Genomic DNA, 26,061 nt, shown 5'->3' with positions numbered 1-26,061 from the left:
GAGGGTGCACTGCATTATTTTTAAATGGCAGGATTCCCCAAGCTTCAGGTATTGATGTACCCATGCTGCTATAGGCTCCTGACACAATTCTTTTGATTGCATGAGAGAAAAGCACTTCCACTCCATCCACATGCAGGTCACCTGTGACCATCAAAATAGTATCATACAAGTGTTCAGGCAGCATCACGATGCCCTCTTTTTAAGCCAGTCCATGGTGCCAGGATTATGTGAGCTATAAAGAAGAGTACAAAATTGGCTCCTAGGAACTGAAGGCTACCCTGGAGTGCTGCTCTTGGCAGCTCTGAAGCAGTCCCAAACTGCAGCAGAGTGCAGGTACGATGGGAACCATGCAGATCCATTCCAGCACACAATATAAGATTTGAAGTAATGTTTCAGACCCTTGGAGAGATATGAAGTGTTATGCAATACAACTGCACCAAGGTCCCAAGTCCATAATTGTGTGCTGCATGCTGCACAATTTTGCCATCCAAAGAGGCAGAACCATGGAACAGGCAGAGGAGGAGGAGACCCAACTACAGCCAGGAGCCGAGCAAAGGGAAGGGGAGGAGTCAGAAGAGATTCCTGCTGAACTACTTTTGCAGGCAGTTAGAGCCATACAACAAGCTCTCATTGACCCATCCTACCGATGCATTAATAAACATCTCCAAATCTGCACGATACTCAACGTTGACCCCTGCGGTAACTCAACCAGCATAAATCCCATTCTTTTTCATTACTAAAACCTTATACTGCACCACCCCAAGAAAATTTTCTGGACACAGTTCAAATAAACTGCAACTAAATTTAATTCCCTGAATGTCAGTAGTATATGTGCCTAGTTTTTTTTGCCCAGGTGCATCACCCTGGTGACAATTTATGATTTACGCACTGTAGAACCGAACCTCTTGCTCCTTCTCAGCACTGACCTAGTGGCAGGAATAAGTTGGGTGGCTGGCTGTTGGGTCTCAGTGAGAGCCTCTTGAGACTGAAGTGGTCCTCTACCTCCTTGTTCTGGATCATGATGTTCCCAAAAACTGCATGCGTTATTTCTAATGCCGTGGTGCTGCTTCATCCAACGAGCTTTCTGACGCATCTACAGCCATTTGAGCAGAGTGGCTGGAGGAGCCTGAAGTTATGTCGCCCTGAGAGTCAACAGCCCCTGGTGCTTGGCATTTCCTCAGCATGTCCAGTGATCTGTGTGGGAGCAGACTTGAGGGTAGCAACGAAGGAACTCAAACCCTATGCAAGGATTACCTCCATACTATCCCTGGAGAATGGAGTGTCTTTGAGATTGGAACCCAAGGCCTCCTTAGCAGCACTTGGAGCAGTCACAAGAGATTGTCCAACTGTGTGAAGAACTTCTGTCATTTGGGTTGTACTACAGATTTCCCAGGAGTTGCCATCCACTCCATTGTGGATTGCAATTCAGATAAGCAGTCACGCACAGTTGCACAAATAAGACTAGTGGACTCCTCGACACTAGCTATCAGACCTTGCGGGCTGCTTGCCATACTCTTTAATCACTGAAGATGGTTGGGCAGTGTCCTAGGCCCAACCCATCTTCAGCTGCTTCATCAATGACCTTCCCTCCATCATAAGATCAGAAGTGGGGATGTTCGCTGATGATTGCACAGTGTTCAGTTCCATTCGCACATCCTCAGATAATGAACCAGTCCGTGCTTGCATGCAGCAAGACCTGGACAACATTCAGGCTTGGGCTCATAAGTGGCAAGTAACATTCACACCAGACAAGTGCCAAGCAATGACCATCTCCAATAAGAGAGAGTCTAACCACCTCCCCTTGACATTCAACAGCATTACCATCACTGAATGCCCCACCATCAACATCCTGGGGGTCACCATTGACCAGAAACTTAACTGGACCAGCCACATAAATATTGTGGCTACAAAAGCAAGTCAGAGGCTGGGTATTCTGCAGCGAGTCACTCACCTCCTGACTCCCCAAAGCCTTTCTACCATCTACAAGGCACAAGTCAGGAGTGTGATGGAATACTCACCACTTGCCTGGATAAGTGCAACTCCAACAACACTCAAGAAGCTAGACACCATCCAGGACAAAGCAGCCCACTTGATTGGCACCCAATCGACCACCTTAAACATTCATTCCCTCCACCACCGGCGCACCATGGCTGCAGTGTGTACCATCTACAAGATGGACTGCAGCAACTCGCCAAGGCTTCTTCGACAGCACCTCCCAAACCCGCGACCTCTACCACCTAGAAGGACAAGGGCAGCAGGCGCATGGGAACACCACCACCTGCATGTTCCCCTCCAAGTCACACACCACCCCGACTTGGATATATATCGCCATTCCTTCATCGTCGCTGGGTCAAAATCCTGGAACTCCCTATCTAACAGCATTGTGGGAGTACCTTCACCACATGGACTGCAGAAGTTCAAGAGGGCGGCTCATCACCACCTTCTCAAGGGCAATTACAGATGGGTAATAAATGCTGGCCTTGCCAGTGATGCCCACATCCCATGAATGAATAAAAAAAACCTACCAAATTTGTTGGTGCTGCTTCTTTTAAAGACAGGCAACATGAGGTCAGTCTCTGCAGGGAGTTGGCTTTATAGTCAGCAGATTCCCATTCCTCTTCTGCCTCCACCACTTGCTTCTGCTCACCTACACTTTGTACTTTACCCAGTGGACCTAGCTCATGCTGTTTAGCTAAATCCCCTGCTCCTTGCAATGGCTGGGTAGTGCGGAGTGCTGTGAATTGCTGGCTTCAGTGCTTCCTCTCACTTTGCAGGGTCTTCTTCAAGAACCATTATAGAAACACAAGAGCCATAAGTTACAATGAGCCAGAGCTGACAGTGCTAATAATGTGGTGTTTTGTAGCAATTCATGAATGAGTGAGCAAATGAGTGAGTGCGTAAATGAGGCAGTGTGTAGGGAAGGAGGAGTAACAAAAAGAAAGGTAGTGCTATCCTTGATGTCCAGCCACCCGATGGCCCACATCTTCAATATTCTCTGCTACAAACAGGTCCAGTGTAGCCTGTTTGTATCATCTGAGAGTCTGATCTGAGGGATTCCTCCTCGGGTTCAGCTCGGCTCACTTTTATTATGAACAGCTTTGTCCTGTAAACAAAGAAGTAGTGTATGTTGGAAATTCAAAGCGCACAGAAACTAATGAGGACTAAATGGGCTGCCTGCATCATGCATCATACAAGTTACTGGTGAGTTAAGCTTGTTTTGTGAAGCCACTTTTCCAAATGATGACATGACAGGAGTTGGAGTTTTAAGTGATAATAATAATTGAGAGAATTTTAACTCACCCTGCACAGCAGGAATGGGGTGGGCGTGCAGTTAAAATAACTGTGGAAAGACCTACCCCATTCCCACTCCATTCCCGCCAACCATATTCTTAACTGGGCCCTTTTTTTGGCATCTGCCTGAGTCAGGCGGGAGCTTCATCAATACAAGCAAATTGGGGCCCTATGATATCATTAAAACCCCAATTTTATTTTGACCCCATGTTGGGCACTTAGCAGCGAGGAATAGGAGGCTCTCTAAGGTAAGTCAAAAACTTTCCTTAGCAGGAGTGCTCCTCCGGGCCCCACAAGGAAGGTTGGACCTCTGCTGCCCCATCTCTCCCATTCCCATCTGTGATATGGCTCCGATCTCCGTGTGTGACTTACCTTGGTACCAGCGGGTGGTCTCCGGGCCCTGCGATTTGACCTGCCCGCAACTTTCCACCCTTTCTGGTGGGGCAGCTTGCCGGCAAGATGAAAATGAGGCCTGGGAGTTACAATTGCCAGGGCCTCAGATGTCAGGGTTTGATACTTGCCCCATCCCACCCTCACCCCACCTGAAACCCGCTGCCAGTTAACATCCTCTCCAAAGTGTGCCCTGCTGCTGTATCGGAGTATATGTGAAACTATGGAAAGAGCTGCTTTCTGAGGACTCCGCATGCAGCCTAAGTCAGGGTGTAACAGAGTCAGAGGAAGCAGTTAGTGAGCTGGATACATTGCCTATCTACTTGATATAGTGCAATGTTGGCTAGTCTTACCTTGGCAGACTTCCTGAGGGAACAAGTGTTTTTACACATCAGCTTCCAGCTCTTCTGGGTGGTGGTCACTTCATTAGCTCAGTCTGCCACCTTCTAAGAACATAAGAACATAAGAAGTAGGAGCAGGAGTAGGCCATATGGCCCCTCGAGCCTGCTCCGCCATTCAATAAGATCACGGCTGATCTTCAACCTCAACTCCACTTTCCTGCCCGATCCCCATATCCCTTGATTCCCTTAGAGTCCAAAAATCTACCTATCTCAGCCTTGAATATACTCAATGACTGAGCATCTACAGCCCTCTGGGGTAGTGAATTCCAAAGATTCACAACCGTCTGAGTGAAGACATTTTTCCTCATCTCAGTCCTAAATGGCCAACCCCTTATTTGAGATTATGCCTTCTAGTTCTAGACTCTCCAGCCAGGGGAAACAGCCTCTCAGCATCTACCCTGTCAAGCCCTCTCAGAATCTTATATGTTTCAATGAGATCACCTCTCATTCTTCTAAACTGCAGAGAGTATAGGCCTATTCTACTCAATCTCTCCTCATAGCACTACCCTTTCATCCCAGGAATCAATCTGGTGAACCTTCGTTGCACCGCATCTAAGGCAAATATATCCTTTCTTAGGCAAGGAGACCAAAACTGTATACAGTACTCCAGGTGTGGTCTCACCAAAGCCCTGTTCAATTATCACAAGACTTCCTTACTTTTGTACTCCAACCCCCTTGGAATAAAGGCCAACATACCATTTGCCTTCCTTATTGCTTGCTGTACCTGTATGTTAACTTTCTGTGTTTCATGTACAAGGATACCCAAATATCTGAATACCAACATTTAATAGTTTCTCACTATTTAAAAATTATTCTATTTTTCTCCTGCCAAGGAGTCTGGACATTCCTTAACACGGGCAGGTTGCTCTGGCAAGCAAAAGAGAGTAACTGTCCTTTGCTGAACTTCCAGCAATAGAACGACCAAAGAAGCATCTGAAAATGGAGCAGACTTGCTGCTTGTTCCAGTCCTGCCTTCTGTTGTGCACAGCAACAATTCAAATGAGTCCTTTTAAATAGAAACTGGAGCCTTAAGTGGTGTTTCCCACTGTTATCAGCAACCTGCCAGTACAATGCCCAATCCAGGTACATCCTGGGGAAAATTAATGGGCCTAATCTTGGAACATCCTGGAAGAACAGCCCAGTGCTCAAATTACGAGAGGCTACTCATTCCTCTTCTACTGAATCAACAACATTGACGAGAAAACTACTGAATTCCAAAATCTTGATGTGTTAGGTAGATCATTTTCAAAGAGCATTAAACCAGACAGTAGGGTGTGTAGCCAGAGGGTACATAATTTGCAAGTAATAACAGTTAGTGTGTATAGACCGCTCGTCTGGCCCCACCTGGAGTGCTGTGTACAGTTCCGGTCACATTGCTACAGTGGAGACATTCTGGTTTTGGAGAAGGTACAGAGGAAAGTAAATAAACTGTACAAAGAATTGATAATGAGACCAAGGAGACTGGAAATGTACGCACAGAAAAAAAGGCTTGTTGAAGCTTTCATGATTTTAAGTGATATATATTTAATTACATATATATCCATAAACTCTTACCCAGAGGCCACAAGCTGAAGCTCAGAAGTGGTAAAGTGATCACATAGCTATTGATTTTTGATATAGGTGATTGATTATCAAAGTTCATTTGATTAAACATGAAAGCATTACTCAGGCTCCTTCCATGCAGAAAACAACAGCTTCAATATTCCTCAACCTGATGCACCTTTCTGTGGGTGTGAAGTTGAGCAATAATGGGCAGGCACCTGTGAGACTGGGTTTCCGCTCCAGTAGCACATGACATACTATCACTGACATCATGGGTGAGCACGAGAGGACTACATCTGGGTTCAGTGATAGATGATATTTAAATGATGCAGACATGGCAAGTAAATCCCTTCTGCATCATTTTTCTCAGTTTACGCCAGGCAGTGGTCAAATGTAACGTCCATATAGAGAGGACAGCAAGAATTGCCTGGCCACATCTGAAAATGGAAGATGTTTAAAGGGTAGTCAGTAACTATCTGTTTTGCTGTTTTGAAGTCTGTAAGAAAGAGATAATGATTAGCAAAGTAGTTTCCTGCTGTTATCCTTCGTTGTTTGGGTTCTGAATTCCAGAATAATTTGTTGCCTGTCCCATTCCATTATACAATGAGAGTTTCCTCGGGGTTCCATGTGCATGTGTTACTTGATGGAAGAGGAGGAGGAGGAGCAGGCACTGTTGGAGGCCATTGGAGTGAAACAGCATCAGAGGTAAAAACTCCTTGGTAGAGAAAACCTTTTCCTAAGTATCTCCTGCATGTCTCCCATTTCAAAATGTCCTTCTATAAATAAACATTCCCAATATCACCATCTCTATCTAAGCCAGATTACGCTTCTGAAATGTGCATTTTGTTCCCCAGCCATGACAGGAAGCCTGCCATTGCAAGGCAAGCATCATTTATTTTCCAGCATTTACTGCGAATGTATTGTCACTGCCTGCCATCATGGTGCTTTGCCCTTCTAGTTTTGTGTGTGTGTATATGTGCATGTGTGTTTGTGCTGTGAAGTTGAACGTACTCTTGTGTTTCAACAAATGCCACCCAGATGCCTGAAGCATGCAGAATAGGCAGCAGCTGGACTTGTGTGAGAGACTCCTAGGATTCAAGAAGCTCTCGATCTCTCAACATGGGTTGAACTTCCGTACTTGTGGTGCCTTTCCAGCTATGGCCCTGATCATTTACTGCCATATGGGAAGTCATTAGAAGTGGGGCTTAGAATGATGTGGATGTGGCGTTATCTGGAGAGAGAAATCTATCATCTCAGGCATTTCAGTTCTGTCCAGCTTGCAGGCTCCATGTCACTTCTGTGCCTACTGGCCTGTTGATGAGCAGACCCCCAAACAGCAAAGACATTGGTCAAGTCCCAATCAATGCTTCTCACCATTCGGCCAAACTGATAAGATAACCTAACCAAGGAGGAGCAGCCCTGAGCCTGTGGGCATTCATGAGAGAGGCAAAGGCTGAAATTACAGCCTCTGCCATGAGGGGCTGCATGAGTGGTGTTGTGTGAGGTGCCAGGTGAAGCGAGCCCAGGTCTGATTCTCTTGCACACTGTAGAAACAAAAGGAAAACCAATGTTAACCATAAGTTTTCATTTCTATTTGTTGTCAAAGAGCCTTTGCCTAAGTTTTGGCGTGGAGCTGCTGCCAAATGCTAACTATGAAGTAAGTGCTACTACTTCGACATACCACATTTATAAATAATGTTGCACAAACCTCTGAACTGGGGCCTTGCCTCCTGCATCCCCACCTACTTCCTTCTCATCCAAATTGCGGCATTATTTAGGACCAGTTCTTCTAATGCAGTGCATGGTTGTACCATTACCGGGCCTCCTCTAGCCATCCTCCTGTCCCTCTTGTTAGGTGCATTCTTTTCTAACAGAAGAATAGATCTGTACTCCTTAATTACCACTAGTCGCATGTCTTCCTTGGTGTCTCATGTGTCAGGGTGCTGTCCATTGATATTGCTCTTACAGAATCATGTAGCATTATCAGCTATTTGCTGGGCATCGAAGGAGCTGAATGGGGCTATGATGTACAATCTTGCAATGAAAGCTGTGGTACAGGAATAGTGAGGTTGTGGAAAGGGATGTGCATAGTGTGATGGCCACCTATATGAGCCAAAAGAGTTTTTTTAAGGAATCCATGGGAAGGAGAGAGCAATGCTATGCAGTCACTATGGGTAAAGTTATAATGTTGAAGTGCATGCCTCTACTTTGCCACTTCTGGTAATGTTATTGAATTGTTTCTTGCATTCGATCCAGATCCTCTGAACATCACTGTTTGCATTGACTGCAACCACCATCTCCTGACATGCCCTCTGAATGTTAAAGTGGAAGAAGGAGTTTTTGGTTGAAGCATTGAGGTAATTGGTGTTGGGGAGTTGTGCAACCATTGAGCAGCATACAGAATTAGAACAGGCTATAACCAGAGTGCAGTGTGAAGGGTCAGTTGTAGAAGTGTTGCTTCAAAAGTGTGAAAAGTGTGCTGGTGCCCGGTGGGCATGGAAGAAAAGGAGAGAGTGTCCAGTATGTTACCCTGCCAGCTCTGGTGAAAGGTAGTAAGCTATACTCTTTCCTAGTCTCTTTCAAGAAAAATTGGGGTGGAAAATCTGCAACCTGTCTACCTTGCCCAGCAGTCTCCCTGGAGCCTTGTTAGAAATGAAATCCCTGTTTCACCACCCAGCCCACTGCCCGTCCCCCAACTCCAACATTGGACACTAGTGTAAGAGATGGTATGGCTGGGGGCAGGGAGTCCCAGGCTAGGAGTTTCTGCATTCCAGTCTAGTGGGACATCGGCAACCCGGTAAGCCAAGAGAAAGCAGATGTGGTGGCATGCCAATTGGCAGAAGCGGTGCCCGCCTTGGCCATCCAGCTTACTGCCCGGACCGCCAAAGATCTTTTAAATGTTCACCTTTTTCTCAGCTTCCTTGTAAAGGGGACCAATGGCCATGGCATTGGAATATTTCGGGGCGGGGGGAGCTGCGGTTTATTGAGATAGTTATAGGATGAGATGATGAAGTACTCCATGATAAAGAAATAATTCCATGGGTTTCGTCACCTCCTCGTGTACAAATCAAGGAGAAACCCATACTACTACAACCCAGTAAATATTCCAACAAAAGGCACACAGCAGAGAACTGTAAGGCATGTTCTCCTCCTGTGGCAAAGAGTGCAAACTACATATCCTGGGAAAGTGACCACATCCCGTGGGAGAATATTTTGCCTCTAGTTGTTTTTTTGGCGTCCAGTAGCAGAGCAGTAATTTAATCTTACGGTGAAATAATAAATCAGAGCGTAATGCCGCAGGTACATTTTAATCTGAACTATTACAACTATGCCTGACTAAGGACAGTATAACTGGCTGAAATGCAATATTAAAATGCTTACTGGAGCAAGAAATATCCCTCCAAGTCACAAACTGTACCATCAATAGAGCCCAGTGAACTAGTCCTGGTTGAGAGACTCTGCACAATGTCTCAGGAGAATCAGAATCTAATCTGTTACATCTCTGTCTGATTGAGGGCATGATAACCAGCTGGAAGTCAACATAATGTGCAGCATAGTGACTGGTGGAGCACAAAACACAGGCATTCCCTACCAGAAACTGTCTATGTAAACTAGTCATCATCTGATTGATTGATTATATCTGGATCAGGTCAGTTGTCACTGTTTGGCTCGTTATATCTGGAATGAGAGACACATGAAAGTTTGTGTTTTCTCGTCATCAGTGTGAACACGATCAGTTAAACTGCTGTAAATCAAGTTCATGAGAAAAAGCAAAGTGTCATTACCGTGTGAATATTCTACGCATATTACAGCACCAGATGCTGTCAGTTCTATGAGTCTTTCCTGGAAAACAGTACATTTTGACCAAATTGTCATCCTTAATACAAACTTTGCATCCCCAAAAGGTTAGGACATGTCTTTGAATGTTTGAAGAGGTACTGGGTTCAAGCAATCATCCATAGTTTTCTAGTTCTTTTTCTGGGATATATGTTTACTAATGGCGGATTGTACCAGACCTTGAGAAGATACAAAAGGTGAGAGACTTGTCTGCACCTGTGCAGCTGTCTGAGCATTTGAATTATTTGCTGTCACTACTGGTAATATAACCAGCACTCTGCCAGAAGTGCCAATATGCTTGATGGTAGTATGCAGTCTGCAAACTAGCCTCTGATTTCTTCCACCTGTTCTCAGAAAGCCTTCAGTCATAATTTCCAGATTTTGCCCACAAATCTTTGCAATGCATAGATGCGTTTTAATACTGACTATGACTAGTCTGCAGTTGAAAGAAATGGGCTTAGGGGTGTTGGTGCACAGCAGGTTTGTGCGGTCTCCATTAACCTTTGGGATATGACTTTTAATCTAGCCCAGATCCTAATGTTATGGAAGTGTTCTTGCTATGTTGCCTGGACAAGCCTAATTGAAATGACTTTTGGAAAACTCTACCCAGTTCCTCATCAGTCTGGCCCTCAGTGGCAAATTTGTGCACAGTTTAACACTGAATCACTAACCCCACAAATAAGATGGCTGTCTGGGAAATTTTCAAAAATGAACAGGTAGAGTTGGGGGTCCTTTTCTAAGTGGTGATCAAGACCTTTTGTTTGGGCAGAGTGTAGTGACCATGACTTTGAATTTGTCTTACTGTATTTGATCTGGGAACGCTTGATATCCAAAATAGAAAAATGTTGCATTTCTCCAACACTAAGAGCTATGACAATGATAAACATTAAAAAAAGAAAAAGTTAGAAAAAAGAAAGGAACAAATGAACAGGAGCTGGCATTGGCAGGAGCAATCTAGTTTACATATGACAGAAAAACATCATCCTACAAAATGCCAGATGGAATATTTGAATGGCTAAATCAGTCTTTCTGGGATCAGCCAAACAAGCAGCTACAAAAGACATACCCCTACAATGATTATGTTAGTCAGGCTGAGGGGGCTGTGATGCCATCATTACTTCCATCGCATATCTCCCCACTGACCCCCAATGAGAACCAAGGAGTTCATATGCAGACAGATGCCTTTAGGGATTGTACACTCGAGGCAGGCCATTATCTGCACTTGACCCCCATGTGATTATATTCTATTACAACAGCAACAACAACTTGCATTTATATAGTGCCTTTAATGTAGTAAAACGTCCCAAGATGCTTACAGAATAATTGCATTCTCCTTTTGATGTGGTCTTGAGGAGCAGTGATCTCAAAGACAGCAACGGGTGACTAAAATCTATTTTAAACTGGGAACCCCTGGTGAAATAAGCAGGGGAAGATATAGGGCTATGGGGAGACGGTGGAATCATCGGATTCATTTTGGATTGGTCTAGCAAAAAGTTGGCACAGGCACAATGATCTGAATGGCCTCCGTGTGTGTTGTAAATGTCTATGGCCAAAATCATTAGTGTACAGAACCAGGACGGCTGGGAATAAAAGAAGGGACATGGCCAGAGTATAAGAAAGAGAGGTAAATCAAGAAGTAGTGATTAGGTGACACCAAGCTTGAGTGTTCAAAGTCTGAAGATTGTAGGAGAATGATATGAGGAATGTTAGATTGTCATCAGCCTATGAAGGGAGGTACTGTGTTTGAGTTCAGATTGTCATCAGTTTTGAAGGAACTTTAATTGGACTCCCTTTATCAGGTACTTCACAAGTGTGAAACCATGAATGATGCACTGGAGTTGATTGATACAGAGAGGGGTTCGAATGTGGAATTCTCTGCCACAAACCATGAATTCTTTTGAAAGTAAATTAGATAGATGCTTGAAAAGGGGTACATTAAAGAATGTGGGGAGCGAGCGGGAGAGTGGGATTAGATGAGGTGGTTTATGTGGAGAAAAACACCAATGCAGATTCATTGGGCAGAATGGTCTGTACCTGTGCCAGAACATTCTATGATTCCATGATTCTATGACCAGGCACTTAAACTGTTGGACTGTATAGCAAACCCAGACACCATCAGCACAATATAACATGATCTTTGCTTCATGTTCAGCACCCGCTTCTGTTCCATATTCAGCCCTTACCCACTTCATTGATCGTAGGGAATTAAACACTTTCATCATACAGTTCATTACCAGGTATGGAGTGACCCCACCTCCCCTCCCACATCCTTTATTAAGCATTGGCAATATCACTAAAACCATCTAATAACCCAAGAAATTGTGAAAAGCAGTCACCAGTATGCCAGACCTTGATACAGCAGCACAAAACTTGCCATTTTGTTTGCAACAGATTCTTTAAGGGGCATTTGCCTCTAATATACAATCTGGGGTTTAAATCAGAAGAAAGATCCTTTTAAACTTGGTGACACTGAGTGATTGATTCTGCTCTGTGCCTGGCATTGTATAAATCCATATAACTCACCAGGTAAAATGACAAGCCAGAAAGGGACCACATTATGCAAATTGTGGGAGGGGCTAAGCTATTTAAAAGGCTGAGTTTCTGAAACATACTCAGAGAGATTCTGAAAGCCTGAGGTGAGTGACAGTCTGCCTCCCAGTCTGGGTGGGGGGGCTGTGTAGGTCACTGGTGACAGCCCGCAGGCCCTTGTGATATCGACATTAGAGTTTAGGGTGACAGCTGGGATAATGACATTTGAAACAAGAATTTGAAGAGCTTATATTCTATTTTCTGATTTGGGGTTAGTTTTAGAGTTAGAGTCAGGACACCTAGAACTGGAAATGAAGAGTCAGAGTTTTCTTTTAGTTTTCTTAATTGATTATTTTAATTCCAAAATCAAATGAATTTCCATTAATTTCAGCTACATTTTCTGAACTCTCAGCCCGGTCTCTGACTCGTGTACTGAATGTGTTTGCTTTTTTCAGAATGGCACCTATTTGGGCCCTGGGCGTGCTCCTCACTGGGTTTTTCCCGTATCAGATTCATGGATCCCTAGCAGGTAAGAGACTGAGCCCAACTCCTGATATCTGTCTCATTTTGAGTATAACATCAAAGAGTAAAGAGATTAAATGACATCTTTGTGCTGACACCTTAAGGAAGTCTTGTTACAAATATGATTAATTAACCCAGAAGGACAAGTGCAGCATGCACATGGGAACAACACCACCTGCACGTTCCCCTCCAAGTCATACACCATCCCGAATTTGGAAATATATCGCCATTCCTTCATTGTTGCTGGGTCAAAATCCAGGAACTCCCTTCCTAACAGCACTGTGGGAGAACCTTCACCACACGGACTGCAGTGGTTCAAGAAGGTGGCTCACCACCACCTTCTCAAGGGCAATTAGGGATGGGCAATAAATGCTGGCCTCGCCAGCGATGCCCACATCCCATGAACGAATAATAAAAAAAAATTAATTAAATATAGACCAACTCAATCAGAATGCAGGGGCAGAAGAAATTCAATATCTTCACAATACCCAGATTCTGCTGAAGGTTTGGACATAGTTCTTCAGGTCTGTGCTGAGATGGGATGAAAGGAGTTCCCTTCATTGCAGCACAGTCCCACTGAAGCATAGGCTGTGTGCCGTATAAGGCGTGTGTCCAAATAGCTCATCTCCATGAGTTGCAGTTTCTAGGCATGCCCAACTCAATGGTGGAAGCTGGAACTGTCAGTGAGGGCGGGGATTCTAGCCAATCAGTTTCAGACACCCCGGCAAGCCAGCGCCTTAATGATTAGGTGGTCTTATTTGGCGAAGGAATGGGAAACTTACCACTTCCCTACTCTAGTACTTTAGTGTGTTTTAGTCAGTCAAACTCCAGCACTGTTTCTGCACACTTGGCTGTCCCTATGCCTTGGCTAGCACCTACATTCACTAGGATCAGATAAAATATGGGGAGAGTGTCTGTGCTCCATATCAGCAACTCAGAAACTCTACATTATGTAGATTTCTCAATGGTTTGGTTTAGAGATCAGAGATTGGAGTAAACATCTCCATGTTACCATTAACCTGGGTCTCTGATTGTGTCACTTCCTTTTATTTTTATAACAGCACACTCCCTATTGGTATGAGAATGGAATGTACACATAGCAGGTGCAATATTATAAAATAAGGTGATGTGGAGATGCCGGTGATGGACTGGGGTGGACAAATGTAAGGAATCTTACAACACCAGGTTATAGTCCAACAGTTTTATTTGAAAATCACAAGCTTTCGGAGATTATCTCCTTCGTCAGGTGTGTGACGAAGGAGGAAAGCACCAAAAGCTTGTGATTTTCAAATAAAACTGTTGGACTATAACCTGGTGTTGTAAGATTCCTTACATAAAATAAGGTACCAGACAAAAGGGTTGGAATTGCCCTGCACAATATTCATTTGTTGTTAATATCACACTTCAGGATTTCAGCATCGAAAGAACATTGATATTCAGCTAAATGACTTAAAAAATTGGATTTTTTTTTGCTGTGATAGAAGCGTTTAAAACTATGAAAGGATGGGAGAGGGTAGATAGAAGCAGACTGTTTCAGTAGTTGAGGGGTTAAGGATGAAGGGCTGTAGATACAAGAGAATTAGAACAGAGGGAAGGAAAAACTTCTTTACAGAGTGAGGCTGTGGAATTCACTTCCAGGGTTAATGGTTGAGGCAGAAATTATATCAACATTTAAGATTAGATTGAATAAGTAGATGAAGAAAAAGGGGTTGAAGGGATAAGGGAACACAGTGGGTAAATGTGATTAGAACTACTTGCTCGCATGGAAGGTAACACCAACACAGATTGGTTGGGCCAAATGGCCTATTTCCATGTTGTAACTTCTATGAATTTCTATGTATAAATCGACCAGATCTTAGAGCAGGACCGAGATATTGCAAAGTGATAGTCAGAGTTTAGAGCAGCACTGAGAGATTGCAGAGTGATAGTCAGAACTTAGAGCAGGATTGAGAGATCAGAGTGATAGTCAGAGTTTAGAGCAGCACTGAGAGATTGCAGAGTGATAGTCAGAACTTAGAGCAGGATTGAGAGATTACAAAGTAAAAGTCATAACTTAGAGCAGCACTGAGAGACTCCAGAATTATAACTGCTTGCACATATTTTGAACTAATCAGTTTTTAAAGCACTTTCCATTTTAATATTAATTACATGGACTAGTTCAGGTACTGTGCACTCAAACACTTCTTCGTATTAGCACCATTTTACTGGCAGCTCTATTTACATTGTGATTGGCACTTCTTCAGGATTTCCCATCCTATTGTGAGTTTTTGCCCTGCCCTTTGCTGCAGCATTCTCTACATCCCCAGCCTGAGCGATGCCGAACTGCATAAAATGTCTCCACTCTATCTGCAGATGCTGAACCTCAGTTCTGTGTTATTTTGATGAGAACCCTGGTTACAAGCAGTCCTATGGGGACTACAGTGGGAGTCTGTCTGTCTGGTTGTGGTTGTAGACTCCAAAGTGGCACGCACACTCGAGGCTGTATTAATCCGATCCCAGCACCAGTATAGTCCTGCTCTATTAGCTTCGATCTCTGTACTAATGGACTGGTTCCACTGTCTGGTACACAAGGTGCTCAGGACAGCGAGTGGCTGGAAAAGCAGAGAGTCGTAGGGGTTCCGATACATAAATCTTTTAAAGTAGGACAAGTTAATAAAGCTGTAAAAAAAATAATGGGAACCTAGGTATTACAAATATGAAGAGGGTGCAGAAGAGGTTTCCTAAGATATGAGGGATGAAAGGCTTGATTATGAGGAAAGACTTTGGAAGCTGGGCTCTTTTCATTAGAGCAGAGGTTAAGAGGAGATCTCTTGAGCTGTTCAAAATTATGAAGAGTTTTGATAAAGTAAATAGTGAGAAATCATTTCCATTGGTTGGTGAGTCAGTAACTAGAGGCATAAATTTAAGAGTAGAGCAAAGGGTGAGACTAGGCGATAGTTTTTACATAGAGAGTTGTATGACATGGAATGCCCTAGCAGAAATAGTGTTGGAAGCAGTATTTAATAGCTTTTAAAAGGGACGTAGATAAATATTTGAAAAAGAAAAAGATATGGGCAAATAGCAGTGGAATGGGACCAAGTGGACAGGTTTTTCAGAGAGCTGGCACAGGCTCAATGGGCCGAATGACCTTCTGTGCTGTAAAGTTCTATGAATTTGTGTTATCAAGAGATATTTTGGTGCTACATGAGAGCTGAGATTTTGTACAAATACGTTATAGAGTTTAATGGGATCTAAAGAGTTAAATAGTCTTTTACAAAACATAGATAATATTTACCTATCTAAATAATTGAAAGTTTTGGGAAAGTAGAGACTCCCCTCATTACAAAGCAGTTTTCAGAAGCTGAGCATGTTACAGGTTACTGTAGAGTCAGTGCAGTATTTATGGAAGGAAATGTTACAGAAAAAATGCTGGGTTAAGGTTCAGGAATCAATTAACAGAGACTGTTAGACCAGATAGCCTTACCTGTGTGAGTTATATTTCCTGTTTCTCTGTGATGTTATATTAACTGTGATTTAATCCCATATTGATTGATTAAATGAGATGAAACATTACACCTTAACGACCTTCAGGTGATATATTTTGAAATGGAAGCATATACACCGTCATCAAACTGGCAGTCGCATCTCTGAATCTTGTGCTGAGTCTGACATACAGTATTTCTGATCTCTCTGTAGGTTCTGATGAAACCATTGGACTAGTGGCGAGATCAACCCTGCAAAGTAGTGACTAGTAGGTATTTCCCTCAGTAACCCTGCTCTCCCACTGGGCTGGCTGTAAATGGTGACACAGTAACAATGTTAGACTCAGGGTGGGACTGTACTGCGCAGGATGGGAATCCCAGGATATCATAATCACTTACACACATTTAATGGAACCAATCAAAAGTAGAGGGAATTCTGCTGCTGAGATGCTGAGGACTTTCGCCCCTCTCCCCTTTCTCCTTGTCATGTGGACCTCCCTCTAGCAGGCTAATCAGGAGCCATTAGAAATAGTCCTCTGGAGCCAGCCAGGTCAATAGTGAGTCAAGGCTAAGACTGGAAGCCTAGTCCTACTGTACCAGTATGACATTTCCACTGCCCGTATTAACCATTCTCACAGCTCTGAGACTGACCGAGCAGTGTTGAGTTATGATCACTTTTGTGCTGTGGGCTGCTGTTCTTTGGGTTCTGGGATTAGACACCACAGAGCAGGCCACAGATCTAAACCAACCACAAATAAGACCATCTTACCTGTGACATCTTATGAAATTTATCTGAAGGAAGTTAGACCTGTTCCTGCTGAATGTGCTTGAGACGTGTTTCTATCGATGACTGGGGGCGGGGGGCGGATAATTAAAGAAAGGCAATCTTTTCTAACATTGCTTCACTGAAACTTTTAAGAGTACAAGCATCTGATGAGTCTGACAGAGAAGTCCACCCCTTTATGAGAAATATAAATTGTTTCTCCCTCAGCAATTGGTTAGAATCATAGAATCATAGAAATTTATGGCACATCAGCCCATCGTGTCTGCGCTGACCGAAAAAGAGCCATCCAGCCTAATCCACTTCCCAGCTCTTGGTCCATGGCCATGTAGGTTACGGCACTTCAAGTGCATATCCAAGTACTTTTTAAATGTGAAGAGAGTTTCTGCCTCTACCATTCTTTCAGGCAGTGAGTTCCAGACTCCCACCACCCTCTGGGCGAAAACATTTCTTCTCAACTCCCCTCTAATCCTTCTACTAATTATTTTAAATCTATGCCCCTTGGTTTTTGACCTCTCTGCTAAAGGAAACAGGTCCTTCCTCTCCACTCTATCTAGGTCCCTCATAATTTTATGCACCTCAATTAAATCTCCTCTCAGCCTCCTCTGTTCCAAAGAAAACAACCCCAGCCTATCCAATCTTTCCTCATAGCTAAAATTCTCCAGTCCTGGCAACATCATGTTCAATATCATGATTGATCATGTTCAAACTATCCTTTTTTCTGGGATTGTTTGAGGTCCAGAAAGAATAAAGTTTCTTGTTATCCTTGTCTATTCACCTGGGTTCTCCACTTCAATTGCATTTCCCTCATCTGACTTTAGTCCCCAGTGATGGAAGTGAGCCCACTGCTCAAAGATTCACTCAAACATAATGGGCATCATTTTAGCACCCGCTATCGGGTGCGTTCCTGGCAGGGGGCCCCCAAAAATTGGGAAAGCCCGGAGCGGGACCGGAGCCCGCCTCGAACCTGCGCACTTCCAGGTTCCCCACAGACGTGCCGGTGTGCGCTCGCAGCCCCCGCTGGTGGGAATCCCGCAGGCAATTAAAGCCAGCGGGATGCCACTTGACGCTATTTACTTTGCTTGTTCAGGTCATTAACTGACCTGATTAAGGGATTATGTGAGGAGGGGTGGGATTTTAAAGCAAACTGGGACTGTTTCCCACACTGGGGGAAACACTCCCAGTTCAAATGGACCTGTTGCAGCTGTCAGCCTGTGGCAGCTGCAAAGGTCCATTTGACAGGTGTGGGGGGAGACCCTCACTCATTGCAGGAGGTCACTCTGTCACTTGGGACAAAGTTTGGCCTCCACCACCCTCCTCCTGACAATCAAAGTCACCAACTTGCACACTTACCCCGGGGTCCAGAGACATGTACCTACCTTGCGGACCCCCTCAGATGTACATATTCCGGATGGGGGCCGCCATAGCTGCAGTCATGACCTCCTTGGAGGGCGAACAGCATCACCAGCCTCACCAGCCTCGCCATCCATGCCGTCCACCTCTGACACGTGGAGCTCCACAACAGAGCGCTGTGACACATCCACCTGTACAGCAGGAGGGAGGGCTACCGCAGAGAGAGATGCGTCGCAGAGGGCACTACCCTCGCCACAGGGTCCACAGACCGAGGCTCAGCTTCCTGGACCTCTCTGAGCAGTAGTGCACAAGGAGGCTCAGAGTCACTCAACATGTAGTCGTGGACATCTGCAGCCTCCTTCATGCCGAGCTGCTCCTGGCTGGCCCGAGCACCATCTTCTTACCTGTCGCTGTCAAAGTCACCACTGCCCTCAACAACTTCTACTCCGCATCCTTCCAGGGTGCCACCGGGGACATCGCTGGCGTCTCTCAGCCGTCTGCACAAAAGAGCCCTGCAAATACACCTATACCCACTCTGCAGTGACACAATAGGTGTCATCAGTTGTGAGTCTTCATAGTGATCCTCAGGAAAGGGCATTATTGCACAGACCAGACAGGATTCGCGAAGACATGGCAGTAGTGGTGCCAATATAATATGTGATGTGAGTTGCTCAGAAATTAAATATAAGTAACAACCATGACAAACCCCCAAACACCCTTGTGCATCCCCTTAATGAACACGACACGTTTGCCTTACGCTGCCTACTGCACATATGTGATGCATGCCCTGTGGCTGCAGCACGGGTAGTGGCAGGTTGAGTGAGGCTGACCGTGAAAGAGATGCACGAGAGGGTGAGTATGGGATAGAGCCATGAGATTGTATGAGGATTGGGTTGAGTGGTAGTGACGGGATGAGTATTGGCGAGGTGAGTAGGTGCAGGTAAGATGAGGATGAGGTTTGAGTGGGTATGAGGGGTGATGTGACAGTAGTGTTGGCAGTGCTGAAGGAGATGTGGGGTGGGGGCAGTGATGTGGCAGACGGAGTGTGGGGGAAAGAGTAAGTGTACTCACTTCGGCTGACCTACTGAGATCATTGGAGCGCCTCCTGCATTGTATGCGGGTGGGCGATATGTTGGTGGTGCAGGTGACCTCCTCTGCCACCTCGAGCCAGGCCTTCCTGGTGGCAGAGGCAGGCCGCTTCCTCCCGCTCGCCGGGGGGAATGATCTCTGTCCTCCCCCTCCTCCTCACCCCATGTATTGATACCTGGAGTGAGGCATCATTAAACTGGGAGCAGCCTTCCCCCTGGGCTGCTCCATGCTGTAATTTTTTCTATTTGTTGCAGCATCAGTCAGTGGAGGCCTGCCCCTTTAAATAGAGCTCCTCCAGCTGACAGATCTTACTGCGCATGCGCAGCCCGCCCGACGCGCAGATCAGCAGTGGGGAACCCGGAGGAGCAGGTAAGTGGATCCAATTGGGCTACGATTGCACAGGGAGCTGACTGATTTCGCCGGGCGCGTTACCCACGCGCCCGATAGCCCCCCCGCCGCGAACCCGCAGCCCTGATAACATCGGGCCCAATGAGACCGTATTGGTTTGAAGGATCTGTATGGAGTGAGGGTGTGTGAAATACAGAAAGAATTCTTTACCGCCTGCTGTACCTGATCTGAAGAGTTCAAGGTTCGTTTTGGATAATGGTATAAAAAAGAGTTGTGGTCAGACTGCACCGAGACTGCTACTCCTCACTTTGGATCCAGTGTGAGGAAAGTTGCACCGTGCTTAATGTGCCACAACTAGTGTCACATTCTTTCTGTTCTGGGCTGGGTTCAAATTCCACACTAGGACTGTGGGCCTGCCCAATGTTATCAAAAATATTGACAGAACTATTTTTTAAAAATTTAATCTCCTTTCATTGTACCAGCTCTGAATTCCTAGCACCCGAAGGCAGCCAGCTGGAAGTTAATGGTCTTCAAAAGCGAATTAAATGTGAGTTGAGAAACAGCTTTAATCACGATCAAGAGTGAGAAGGTAACATACAGAATTTGGTTGTTACCAACTGCATTAGGTCAAATGTTAGAAATTTGTACTTCTTAAATAACGCTTGCACAGCGAGCTCCACTTGGTACTCCAATCATGATCCAATCAAACATGATTTCCTGTCACTATGCCAATTGTATAATGATGGGGATTCATTGCACCAGGCTTTCTTGTGACCATGTATCGTCGGTATATATGGCATATATACAATATACATCTCATACTTTACTTGGTTGAACGAGATTCTTTACAACCTTGGTTTCGTATTTGCCCCCGAGCTGAGCCTCTGACCCTTTATCCTCTCCATCACAAAGACCACTTACTTCCACCTCTGTAATATCCCCCACGTCCGCCCCTGCCTCAGCCCATCTGTTACTGAAATTTTCATCCATGCCTTTGTCACCTCCAGACTCGACTATTCCAATGCTTTCCTGGGTGGTTTCCCATCCTTCACTTTCCATAAACTTCAGCTCATCCAAAACTCTGCTGCCTGTATTCTATCCCACACCAAGACCCACTCAGCCATCACACCTGACCTTGCTGACCTACATTAGCTCCAGGTCTCCCAGCCCTTCCAATTTAAAATTCTCATCCTCATGTTTAATTCCCACCACTCTCTCTTTCTCTAACCTCCTCCAGCCCTACAATTCCCCCTAGAACTCTCCGTTCCTCTGACTCTGGCGTCATCCCTCCCTCCCTTTGCCCCACCATTGGATGCTGTATCTATAGCCACCTAGGCTACACTTCCCTCCCTAAACCTCCCTCTCTTTCTTTAAGACTCCCCTAAAGACCCAGTTCTTTGACCATGCATTTGGTCACCCCTCCTAATATCTTCTTCTTTGGTTCAGTGTCCATTTTTTCTGATTACACTTCTGTCAAGCGCTGTGGCACATTTTCCTATGTTAAAGGTGTTATATAAATGCAAGTTGTTGTTGATCTTATGTTCCCCAGAAGTTGCAAATTTAAAGCTGTGCTGCTAAGAAAGGATTCTGCAATCTGCCTTTCAGTAGTTTCAAGGAGGCGAATATTTTTCTTCCCATCCTTCTGTCATGGTGCCCTCTTGATGGGATTCTCTATGGGTATATTCCTTATAATGGAGGATCAGAGGCTTCTGTCAGGGGATGTCTCTTGTACCGCCATTCACTACAGGTAGTGCTACAATGTGCCGAATCCTTCTCAGATATTAGCACTGAAGATATCATTGGACTCCGTCGTAGCCCCAGCCATCTGTCTCAGGTTCTCCGAGATGGTCCTCATTGCCTCCATATGAGTGTGACACTCATCTAGCACCCTTTTTAGAACAGGACCCTACAGATCTGAGACCACAGGCTAAGGAACCAGGGGCTGACTTCTATGGAGCTTCTGCTCCCCACTCAGATATAACTTTCACCTCTGACTCCTTTGTGCAGGAAATGAATGAAGGGTAAGACGGAGCAGGTTTCTTACACAATAAAAGCAGAAAATGTGGAGAAGCTCAGCAAGTCAGGCAGCATCTATGGAGAAAGAAACAGAGTTAACATTCGACCTGATTTCCAGCATCCGCTGTATTTTGCTTTTGAGCAGGTTTCTTAACTTGGCTGCTGTGGTGAAGTTGTTAAACTTCTTCCTGCACTGCAAAGGAGTCCTGGGGTTTAAGCAAGTAGAACTGACCACTAGAGTCACCCCTCCATCCACAAAATGCACACCATGTTCTTAGCAGATCTTTGACCCCCAACCCCAAACAGCCTGTTCCTCCTGTTCCGTATCTTCATTACAAGAAGGTGCAGGTCCATCTCTCTGAAGTTCGCCGATGGTTTCTTCGATCTGGCTTACGTCCTTGTACCCCAGGTTGCCTACTTCCTTCATTGTCTGCCATTGCCCCTTTTTATATCCTGCCTCTCCTCCAGATATTTTCCTGCCACCTCCAGATATTCTCAGCCTCTCCAGGTATTTTACACCCCCATCCCCACCAGCCAGTCAGTGCTAGTTTGGGACCTAATTGCTTACAGCCACTCCCCTCACTTTCCATCCCTCCCCCACCACCATACTGGACTTATTACAGGCTATATTTAGGCAGCTTGTATACCTCAGTAATACCACAGGGTCAGCAAAATGACCTCAAGGCAGAAAAAAGTCTATCCTGCTTCAGTTGCGACAGCACCATTGGGATTTCGGCCCTCCGGTGTGCTCAAGCCATTGAAGTATTCTGGTCACTAATATTTGCCACCTGGCCACTGCAGTAAACAATTCAACAGCTACTCAGTTTAAGAGGAAGATTTTCTTTAGGATACTGGAAGAGAGACCATCACTGAGAATAACTATTATTCCTGGGAAAAGTGTTTGATTTAATAGTGTCCATTTTTACGTGATGGAGGGTGGCAGTGCATTTTCTTTAGGATACTGGAAGAGAGACCATCACTGAGAATAACTATTATACCTGGGAAAAGTGTTTGATTTAATAGTGTCCATTTTTGTGCGATGGAAGGGTGGCAGTGCATCCACAGGGACTATCATGTTGAATATTTTTGCAGCAAAGAAAAAAGCTGCAAAAATATTTTTGAGTGGTCAACACAATTTTCAACAAAGCTGTCAAGACACCTCCCCATTCAGAAATGAGCTTGTTTAGTTTTTGTTGGCCTTGCGGAGGCCCAGATTTTTCAGTTAACCCTCAATGTTCCCACCATGCTATTAGGTAGGGAGTTTCACGATTTTGACCCAGCAACAATGAAGGAATGGCGTTTTGTTATCCAAGTCAGGAAGGTGTGTGACTTGGAGGGGAACTTGGAGGTGATGGTGCTGCCACGCACCTGCTGCCCTTGTCCTTTTAGGTGGTGGAGGTCGCGGGTTTGAGAGGTAATGCCAAAGCCTTATCCTGTAGTGTCAGAGCATACAGTATATAATTCTCTATCTCTATCAATGATTTACCCTTTCTGTGCTTGCAGAGTATTCAGTATATGATTTTCATTATCAGTGACTTGTCTGTACTTGCAATCCTTCAAGCAAATTTTGGCGCTGGTATTATTTTAACGTTTTTTTTCAATTTCCCAGCTATCTCTTGCGGCCAGCCTCCTGCTCTGAAACATGGATCATGGCGGCTTCATGGAAGGTTGGCTATCTACACCTGTGATCGTGGATACGCATTGGTCGGCCATTCAAGATCACTCTGCATGCAAAACTGTCGCTGGCAGCATCCAGCACCCTGTTGTGTTGGTAAGATCATTACTGCAATAACTTACCATCAAGGGTATAAATAGTGAATGCTCCAGGAGGTAAACTGATAAACCTTAGTCCAACAACCATTCTTATTTTAAATTAACAAAGGAAGTGAAACCTCACTTGAAAATGATAAAGGAGTATAAGTTTTCCTGTTAGTCAGCTATAAAGCTGATGTGCAACCAAGACACTAGGAAGGGAAAGCTCCCAGGTTAGATATCCAGTCTGTGCCAAGTTCCCAGGGTGGCAGTATGCATGCTACAATCGGCTTCACTAGCCCTGAGCTAGCAACAGGAAATCAGCAAAGGTTCTCACTCCCAGATGCAAGGCCAGTGTAATAATAGTAGTGTGTTCCTTGCACCTCAACGATGATGATGTCAACAATGAAGGCAGCATAAGTTCATGGCAGATGGTTGTATTGATGTCTTTACAGGCCGATGCATGACAGATATTGCCTACTGCAAGTCTCTCATAATTCAATAACAAGTGTGCCCGTGGCTGTGTGGATGTTGCACGAGGATAGGATTGAGGTTGCCTCTGATGCCGTCCCCTGTTTCAATAGCTTTGTGACACTCACTATGTATGACAGCCACTTGGCTAAGGTACCGGAGGGACTAGGCAACTATGAAACCAGACATCAGAAGGAGCTATCTCTTTCAGGAGATGATGTGGAGATGCCGGTGATGGACTGGGGTTGACAATTGTAAACAATTTTACAACACCAAGTTATAGTCCAACAATTTTATTTTTAATCCCACAAGCTTTCGGGGGCTTTCCCCTTCCTCAGGCAGTGTCTTTCAGGAGAGGCAGCGAGAGAAAAAGATTGAAAATTGGCACGTTAAACAAGAAATGTGTCACATCATAAAATGAGCTAATCCCTCAGCAAAACATGACCGTTTAATATGTTTGATAGGACCAGCATGATACTCCAGTACAGGCAAGGCTCCATCAATGACACAGGAGCTACACACACTCATTGGGTACAGGTATAGGGGGAATGTTCTGAGTTTGCATCCCTGGTGGACAGCTGCATCAGTTGGCCAGACATATCCGAAAATTATGGGCAGAACACCTGTAATTTCCCAATATGCTTCGCCTGCAGCTGAGGAGTTTCTATTGGGGAAGAGATACCAGGCAGAGAGTGGGAGCACCAGGTAAGGGGACCATTGGTGCTGAGGGCGGGGGTGGCTTCAGGCACAGAGTGGCAGGGGCATTCGGCAGGGGTGGTGGTCAATTCTGTTCAAAAAGTGATGTGGCCTCTCCTTCAATGCCCAAATGGGCATTGTGCATGGAGTTCTCTGGGTTACCATGGAGCAAATGATGGGAAATATTTCAATTGCATCTCAGTATAACATGCATGCCCTAAATTGCACACCCGATGTATCACTTCTGGTGAGAACACCTCCTCATGTGAGTACAGTCAAGTAAGTAATGAGTTACTTAAATCTCAGCACTGTATAACTATATATTCGCTTTTTTTTTCAGCCATCTACTTTGGACCAAAGGGTATGAAAGGTCTACCTGGACCAACTGGACCACCTGGCCCTAAAGGTGACAATGGAATGCCAGGAGCAAGAGGCTGGGATGGTCTTGATGGAGCACCAGGAATGAGAGGCCAGCCAGGTTGCCCTGGACTAGCCGGTAGAAGTGGAAGGACCGGCCCCCGGGGACCACACGGTTTTCCAGGTCCAAAAGGTGAGAATGGATGCAATGGTTCACCAGGACGTAAAGGAAACCGTGGACCAAGGGGAGTGAGGGGACTTGTAGGCCCAGTGGGACTTCAGGGACCCATGGGAGAGAAAGGTGATCCTGGACCACCAGGACCTCGTGGGCCTGATGTTGTTGTGGTAACAACTGCCTTTTCAGTTGCACTTGAGGTCAGCAATCCACCACTTAGCGTACCAATTGCTTGGCAGAGACTAATCTACAATAAGGATGGAGATTTCCAGGCTGGCACAGGCATATTCATTTGTAGGATAACTGGTGTGTATCGCTTTACTTTTATCTTCCAAATATTTTCAATGAATGCATATGTTGTTTTCAGAGTAAATGGCATTACTGTCTGGAGCATCTTCCAACCTTTTAGTTCCGGTTATGAAGTTGCATCTGCTAGTTTAATAATTGGCCTGAATAAGGGTGATAAAGTTTGGTTGGAGATAAAAGATAGCTGCAATGGCGTAAATCAATCATCTACTTTCTTTGGACATCTGATATTTCCATGTGAGCTTCGCTGATTTTGAGATGTTGTCTAGATTTTTCATTGGCGTTATTTTAATGCCAGTGGAAATCCCATGGATTAAAATAATGCTGTTCGGAAACCTAGTCTCCACTCTTGTCTTTTGTGTATCTAATTTGAATAATCATTATTGTGATTCTTATTTAAAGCTGCACCTCTGGGCGAAGTTTTTCTTTCATTTCAGGACTACTCATAAAATAATCTCCTATAAAATGTACCAATTTAAAAACACAGCATTTCTTTAAATAATTAAATGTAATTATGTTTTGTCTGGTGACTAAACAATCTGGCCTGCCCTAATCAAATTGAAAAAAGGCTGACCATGTATTACAGGTCCTAGACCTAAAGCTAATTAAAGATGTAAATTAATCAGACTATTGGCTCCATGGAAAATTGAGATGAAACCTAAAAATGGGTTTGCCTTCACAAATTTCTATACCGGCTGTAAGCACTTCATAATGCAATCCGCCCGCTGATCAGCAAAAGCAACC

The 26,061-nt window shown here is 44.8% G+C and overlaps 1 protein-coding gene across 1 annotated transcript; it reads left to right on the top strand.

Annotated features, from left to right (window-relative positions):
- Positions 1 to 503: 503 nt before the first annotated feature.
- LOC137344762 (complement C1q and tumor necrosis factor-related protein 9B-like) lies at positions 504 to 25,568 on the top strand. The gene is made up of 7 exons (XM_068007888.1): positions 504 to 699; positions 11,638 to 11,698; positions 12,446 to 12,519; positions 16,188 to 16,242; positions 20,027 to 20,091; positions 23,170 to 23,331; positions 24,820 to 25,568. Exons 1-7 carry the CDS (start codon positions 504 to 506, stop codon positions 25,566 to 25,568), a joined length of 1,362 nt encoding a protein of 453 aa, XP_067863989.1.
- Positions 25,569 to 26,061: the final 493 nt, after the last annotated feature.

The sequence above is a fragment of the Heptranchias perlo genome, chromosome 28 (assembly GCF_035084215.1).
Source record: "Heptranchias perlo isolate sHepPer1 chromosome 28, sHepPer1.hap1, whole genome shotgun sequence".
Lineage (NCBI taxonomy): Eukaryota > Metazoa > Chordata > Chondrichthyes > Hexanchiformes > Hexanchidae > Heptranchias > Heptranchias perlo.
This window is presented reverse-complemented; position numbering and strand designations above follow the sequence as displayed.